Source organism: Triticum aestivum, chromosome 4A (genome assembly GCF_018294505.1).
Source record: "Triticum aestivum cultivar Chinese Spring chromosome 4A, IWGSC CS RefSeq v2.1, whole genome shotgun sequence".
NCBI classification, from domain to species: domain Eukaryota; kingdom Viridiplantae; phylum Streptophyta; class Magnoliopsida; order Poales; family Poaceae; genus Triticum; species Triticum aestivum.
In genome coordinates, this window is record NC_057803.1 from 529,863,981 (window position 1) to 529,871,564 (window position 7,584).

The 7,584-nt window shown below is 42.2% G+C and overlaps 1 protein-coding gene across 1 annotated transcript; it reads left to right on the forward strand.

Annotated features, from left to right (window-relative positions):
* The first annotated feature begins 2,022 nt into the window (after positions 1–2,022).
* Positions 2,023–6,988, forward strand: LOC100125737 (probable alkaline/neutral invertase F). Its single transcript, XM_044508490.1, has 5 exons — positions 2,023–2,282; positions 3,254–3,663; positions 4,313–4,744; positions 5,448–6,006; positions 6,467–6,988. The coding sequence occupies exons 2-5, from the start codon at positions 3,292–3,294 to the stop codon at positions 6,760–6,762; spliced, it is 1,659 nt and encodes a 552-aa protein (XP_044364425.1). The 5' UTR covers positions 2,023–2,282; positions 3,254–3,291; the 3' UTR covers positions 6,763–6,988.
* The last annotated feature ends 596 nt before the right edge of the window (positions 6,989–7,584 follow it).

Genomic DNA, 7,584 nt, shown 5'->3' on the forward strand with positions numbered 1-7,584 from the left:
ATTCCTTGGGTAAACCTCATATGGGAACACATATTATAACAATGGTGCCCCCCTGGGGCCTAGATGGTTGGATCCTTTTGGTGGAAGACTTACCTGGGATTACTTGAACAGTAAAAATCAATGGCAAGGTGTAATTGGGGAGATGGCAAAAGTGCACTATTCTGAGCAAATCTTTGCACAATAACTATCTAAACCTACACTTTCCACACCTTTTCTCCTTTGCAAGAAACCAATTTATAAATGCAGAGCAACTAATCAACTATGAATACCTGGAAGATCTCTTTCATTTACCTTTATCAGTTGAGGCTGATGACGATTTTTTTACAAAAGGAAGATATCTATATCACCTTGAGACAATGTGAATTTAGAGACACACTGATACATGGAGCTACATTCGGGGCAATGAGTTGTTTTCTACCTCTAATGGTTATAAAGTTATGATAGGGACTAAAATTATCCCTCCACATTTTCAATGGATTTGGAACAACTCTTGTCAGCCTAAGCATAAAGTATTCTTTTGGATGGTACTATAGAATTAACACATGAAACCTTCAAAGAAGAAAGTCCTTCATAATTGACACTTACAACTATACAACTCTCAACTGCTAGCATGAAGAAACACTTCATGATCTTTTTGGAGCTGCGCTTTTGCTAAGAGATCTTGGGAATTTTTTGCCCCACTAGAACTGCCAATCTCTTTGTGTTTGAAGCTTTTGAGGACATTAAAGTCAAATTGAGATTACCTTTCTTCATGGACATAATTATCCTGGCAGCTTGGGCTATATGAATCACGAGAAACAATAAAATTTTCTAGTAGATTGCCCCATCATTTCAGAGGTGGAAGGATACATTTTTTTCTAAGCAAAACTTGTTGAGACATAGGATCAAGAGGAAGTGCGTTGTTGTCTACTCTTCTCGGATGGAATCTTTGGTGTAATTTTAGTTTTCATAGTTTCCTTTTTCTTGTTTCTCTCTCTCTCTCTCTTTCTCCGTATTATCTCAAGCCTTGTAATCACGTTGTTTTATTGAATTTTATTTATGAAAAATGTAGTGGTTTTTCTACATAGCAATAAATAAATGGCGCAAACCTCCAAGTCAACGTCTTCAAGAAGGGAATGCTGGTTACGCGACGATGTTGACTGGTCCAACCAAATGTCAGACCAAGGGTTGTGAACCTAATCATATATTCAAACCAACACCTTCAATAAGGTAACGACACACGGACGTCGGCGTTGCTTGATCAAGCCATAATGCTAGATCCTGAGTTTTCACCTGGAGATAATGTATCCTAATGTCTGTCGTCATAATCACCACACGCCATTCTATCAATCTGCTCACACAGAACTAGCCGGCCAAAGGAGAAAACATCGGAAGTGAAGACACCATCATGCCTCTTTTGACCACTCTCGCATCGTCGTTCACCGATGGTTGTCATGCACGCCATGGCCAACCTAGTAGTCGCCGCCGCTAGATTCGCTACCTGAACGATATCCGCCAAATGCGCCCACACAAGCTGCCCATACGGACAATCAACTGCACTTGCATACATTCATACGCTTGTAATGTGCACGAGCACGCAAGTGTAGCTATGCGCCACATTGAATAAGATTAAAAAATGTTCAAAAAGGAAAAAGAAAGAAAATGAAAATAAAAAACCCACGTGTAATTTCATTAAAATCAAATGGCGAGAATTAACAAAATCCGAAAACACGTGCTGTACCGGGAGATTTCGTGGGGTCCGTTGCATTACGGCTCTCTTCAAATCCGTTTTAGATATTGGTTTATTGTACTATCTCATAGTACTACTATATAGAGCAACTCATTTTTGGCAAGCATATCAACAATCCTTTGCATCCGAGCACACGGCCGTTTGGCACGCACATCCCACAAGGATTTATCGAAATGGCACTGTTTTTACCCACGTCGAAAACCCTCTTCATCCTCCACGCGCGCCACACGTCACCACCCGGAAACAAATCCAGAAGAAAATACACAACATTCCATTTGCAACATAGAAATGTTTTTTAAAAGGAAGGAGAAGACAAAAGGCGAAGCAACAAGGCAGGAGAGGAGTACGATCGGCCGCAGGCGAGGGAGATTTTCGAACACCGGCAGCATCAAGGAAGGAAGACGCCCATTTGGCGCGCGCCCCTATAAATACACCCGCCTCCGGCTCAACCTGCCGCCTCCTCCCCGCGCTCGCGCACTCCCCCCGCACTCCCCCGTCGCCTCCGTCTGCTCCGCCGCCTGCCCGGTCCGGCGCGGCGACGAGCCCCCGCAAGGTGCGTCCTCCTCTCTCACCGACTCCCTGCGATTCCCCGGTTCTGATCTCCCATGGCCTCTGCCCCCGCGATCGGTTCCGTGCTGCTCTGGTGCACGGATCTGGTTCGGTAGGAGTTTGATCGATGTGGTTGACTGCCGTTTCCGTCCAGCCTTGGATCTGGCTCGCCGCCCCAGTGGGCTGGGTTTCGGTTTTAGATGCCGCACGAAATCGGTAGTGAGTCGTCGTTCGAGCACACAGCTCTGCTCCTCTACTGCGGTTTCCGCCGTAGCAGAGCAAAATCCGGTGAACTTTCCTGAAATGATACAGCCTTCCTAGTCACAGAAATACTATACTGGATTATGACTTATGAGAGGGGGGGATGTATATTTCTCAGCAATTACTGAGCTTTCCAAATCGCACCTGTCGTTGCCATAGAGGGACGGCGACAGAATTGATTTTTTACATGCTATTGAGCTTTCCAGCTGACGGGGCCATCATTTATTTTATATTTATAAAATGAAAAAAGGTTGTGAGCTCTTCACCCCTCTAGATTCAGATCCGGCATTGCGGTTGGCTCTGTCGGTCGCCCTAGTTGGTTGCGTCAGCGCTGCCCTCTGCGGGCTCTGATTTCATCGAAGTCTTGTGGCTGTTGGTGCCGTTCCGTAGTTTATAATAATAACTATGCTGCTGCGTACTCCCCTATGCACCAGCACCGATTCTTGATTCCCGTTGGCCCTTAATCGTTGGAGCTGATTTCTGCCAATAGTATACATTGCTTGACTTGTACTCCAGTTTAGTTGCTTAGTGTAATTCTAATATTTACCAGTATTATTAGTCCACTTCTTTTTTATGAGACCAAGAGGGTTTATTCGTCATAAATATGTTTGTGAACTGGCTTTCTACTGCAATGGAATACTGACTATCTGCACCTTAGTCATCCTCACAATCGCAGGGGTTCAAACCTGAACTGATATTTTATTTCCCTTGCAGGAGCTCATCTGAATAGTACTTGACCAGAGCAGGGTATAATGAAGAGAGTCTCATCGCATGTCTCCATTGCCTCAGAGGCAGAGATCAATCTTGATCTCTCACGGTTACTAATTGACAAGCCAAGGTTCACACTGGAGCGTAAGAGGTCATTTGATGAACAGTCATGGAGTGACCTCTCGCATCGGCATAATGACGGCTTTGATAGTGTGGCGCATTCGCCTGCATTCCGCACCGGTTTCGAGTCACCATTCTCAACGGGCTCACACTTCGGTGAGCCAAGTGGACCACACCCGCTTGTGAATGAGGCATGGGAGGCACTCAGGAAGTCTGTAGTGTATTTTCGTGGCCAGCCTGTGGGTACCGTTGCTGCGGTAGATCATGCATCAGAGGAGGTGCTCAATTATGATCAGGTAAAATCCATCGTCTCATATCTGAAAACAGGCTATCATTTTTTTAGGTTCTGATATTTAGACATCGAAATTAGTAATGAAAATTGTCCGGTTGCCTAGTACTCTCTGCGTTCCAAAATAATTGAAGTTCAGGCTTGTCTAACTCAAACTTATTTAAGTTTGACCAAGTAAATAGGAAAATATATTCACATCTGGAACACCAAATTACTCTCATGATATTCTTATAAATATATTTTTGAACTATGTATATATGGTGTTGTAGCCCTTTGCATGTCTTTCTATGGAGTTGGTCAAACTTAACTAAGCTTAACTTATTTAGGATAAATCTACAACTTCAATTATTTTGAAATGGAGGTAGTGATAAACTTTTTTTGCGATCGAGGGAGTGATAATGATGCTACATTTATTATATGCCCTGTTAAGGATACTCTCAGTTATGAACTGATGAACTACAAAGTGTTCACTTGCGTCCTGTATTATCTGAAACTAATTGATGCAATTTCCCATCGTAATTTAATTTTCATTTGCACTATGGCTTTGGGTACTCTGTTTGCTTCACATTCATCGTTCTCTTGCATTTTTTATTACTTTCCTAAAATAATTAATATCTGATGTTGTACTGTTGTTCATTTTATCCTTACAACGGCAGGTTTTTGTGCGGGATTTTGTTCCTAGTGCATTGGCTTTCTTAATGAACAACGAACCTGAAATAGTGAAGAACTTCCTCTTGAGAACTGTCCACTTGCAAAGCTCGGAAAAAATGGTAGACCGGTTCAAGCTTGGAGCAGGAGCAATGCCTGCAAGTTTCAAGGTGGACCGTAATGTGAACAGGAACACTGAAACATTAGTTGCAGATTTTGGTGAGAGCGCAATTGGCAGGGTGGCACCAGTGGACTCTGGATTTTGGTGGATTATTCTCCTCCGGGCGTATACAAAGTATACTGGAGATGCTAGTTTGTCAGAATCACCTGATTGTCAGAAGTGCATGCGGCTTATACTGAATCTTTGCTTATCTGAGGGATTCGATACTTTCCCAACTCTGCTCTGCACTGATGGTTGCTCAATGATCGATCGTCGAATGGTACAGGCACTTAACCTTTATCTGCTTTAAATTCAGAACTACTCTACATACTTAAAAGTGGCACAATTCAATTGAGGTGGCAACAGGAACAGGACTGGCAGCTAAAATGGACTTTTTTTCCCTAAACAGTAAACTTTAATAGAAGGGACACCTACAGATGGCAACAAACTTTTCCTAAACAGTAAACTTTAATAGAAGGGACACCTACAGATAGCAACGCACTTTGACTTGTTGGTATTGCATGTTATTAATCTGTTGCAGATTTTAAATAGTATTGGGTTTTCATTATTTTGGCATGTCACCATTAATTTACCAAGACCATGCAAGAGGGACACGTATAAGGATAATATACTCGACCCTTATTGAGATGGAGGGAGTATGTGTTAATTTATTTATGTGTGATAGGGCATGGAGGATTCATCTTTCTTTAAGTAGGAAGTATGATTATTTTTATCACAAGAAAAATATAACACTTGAAACAAATGATCTGCATTCTGAAAATACAATCCTAAAGTTTTTCGTGCTGCTTGCTCGACTTTTCAGTTAAAGTAATATTACAGTACTTAAAAAGGCAATCTGTATTCTGAAATGTAATCCTAAAGTTTCCTGATTCCTTGTTCAACTCTCTGAGTTGCAATTTCAGTTGGAGCTAAATATCCTTGTTACATGATTGTAATGCTACAAATTTAATAAATGTTTTCAGGGTATATACGGTTATCCTATTGAGATCCAAGCTCTCTTCTACATGGCATTAAGATGTGCCCTCCAAATGCTTAAGCCAGATGGTGAAGGGAAGGACTTCATAGAGAAGATAGGGCAACGACTGCATGCATTAACCTACCACATGAGAAATTACTTCTGGCTTGATTTTCCACATCTAAATAACATATATAGATACAAAACAGAAGAATACTCCCACACCGCTGTGAACAAATTCAATGTCATTCCGGATTCAATCCCTGATTGGGTGTTTGATTTCATGCCTTGTCGGGGAGGCTACTTCCTTGGCAACGTCAGCCCTGCTATGATGGACTTCAGGTGGTTTGCTCTTGGAAACTGTATTGCCATTATATCATCTCTAGCTACCCCGGAGCAGTCATCGGCAATAATGGATCTCATCGAGGAGAGATGGGATGAGCTAGTGGGCGAGGTGCCTCTTAAGATAGTATATCCTGCACTTGAGAACCATGAATGGAGAATAATTACTGGCTGCGACCCCAAGAATACTAGGTGGAGTTATCATAATGGAGGATCTTGGCCAGGTAATTTACTCTACGCCAGTGTCATTATTTCAGTGAGCATTCTTTGCTGCCAAATATTCCTGGTTTGTAAAACTGTTATTATCTGAAGTGACTATTTTTTTCTGATTGAAGAGTACAACTATAATAATTATAAAACAATAATAAATGGTTAGAATAAACTTCATTCTGAAATTACCATTTGGCAAAATCTTTTTAGCTGTAAATAATATTACAGCTACAAATGGCAACATAGCTTGTCAGGAGAAAAATGATTTTGAATCTCTGGGAACCCTTGATCTGCTTTGTTCTGATTGCTTGGGGGAAGTTCTGTCACTTGAGGAGTGGAGACGTGGCTTTGTATGCTCAATCGTGCCCTGCTTCTATTTATGCACGAAGCAAAGCCACAAGCCCACAAGGCCACAACCCAATCTTGGGATGCAAAGCCTATGAATTTTAACATTCTCACATGTTTCATCTGCAGTTCTTCTATGGCTGCTGACAGCAGCCTGCATCAAGACCGGGCGGCCACAAATGGCGAAGCGCGCCATCGAGCTCTCCGAGGCAAGGCTCCTCAAGGACGGCTGGCCCGAGTACTACGACGGCAAGCTGGGCAAGTTCGTCGGCAAGCAGGCCAGGAAGTTCCAGACATGGTCCATCGCTGGATACCTAGTCGCGAGGATGATGCTGGAGGACCCATCGACGCTCATGATGATCTCCATGGAGGAGGACCGGCCTGTGAAGCCGACAATGAGGCGGTCGGCGTCATGGAATGCTTGAAGAAGGGGGTTGGGTTTCTTGAAAAAAGAATTTACTTGCCGAGGGTTCAACAGAAAAAGGAGTCCAGAGTTGGTTGTAATTGTACTCTGTCAGTTTGGACAGAAGTGTATACCGTAGATGCACCTAGAAGTCGCTCTACGTTTTCTTCCTTTTGTCAAAAACAGCAAAGTGAAGCTTGTGCTTTGGTGATACCTCAGTTTCGGAATAATATGTTTATTTTGTACCAGTGACACCTTGGATAGTTGTATAAGCACAATTATGAAGAAAAACTCGTTTTAACCAAGTATCCGACACAAAATAATTTGAACAAGGTTTCTAAATCAATCAAGATGAGACGTCGACGTGATTTTTATTATGTTTGAGATGCTTACTTCTATAGTATAGATATATGAATCTTTTTTGCAAGAAAAGATCAAACGAGATTAATGATGCAATAAAACAAGGGCACGCTTAATTATTTTAGGTGTTCCCTTGACCGCAAGTCGTAAACACGCACGTGTTTTGGCCTCCTGGATCACCGCGTTAAGGCGGTACGTTTAGATGTCTGATAGTACTTCATCCGTTCCGAATTACTTGTCACAAAAATGAATGTATCTAGAACTAAAATATATCTAGATACATCCATTTTTACGATGAGTAATTTGGAACGGAGAAAGTATTTCTAAAGAAAGTTTGTTTTAGTTACTTGATTGATTTGATTGAAGGGACATCAGATTGCATCGACCAGATGCTGAAAACACGCATGCACGCAATCTGGACTGAGGCATTAAGGCGGCATCATCATAAACAACAAGTACATTTCGTCAAGTCGGTTAGAATGTG

What these genes read in the sequence shown, in the direction of transcription:
- LOC100125737 (XM_044508490.1), top strand. Translation starts at nt 3,292, where the DNA reads ATGAAGAGAGTCTCATCGCATGTCTCCATTGCCTCAGAGGCAGAGATC. An exon ending in CAATGATCGATCGTCGAATG is followed by an intron (nt 4,745 to 5,447) that starts GTACAGGCACTT and finishes AAATGTTTTCAG; the next exon opens with GGTATATACGGTTATCCTAT. An exon ending in TAATGGAGGATCTTGGCCAG is followed by an intron (nt 6,007 to 6,466) that starts GTAATTTACTCT and finishes TTTCATCTGCAG; the next exon opens with TTCTTCTATGGCTGCTGACA.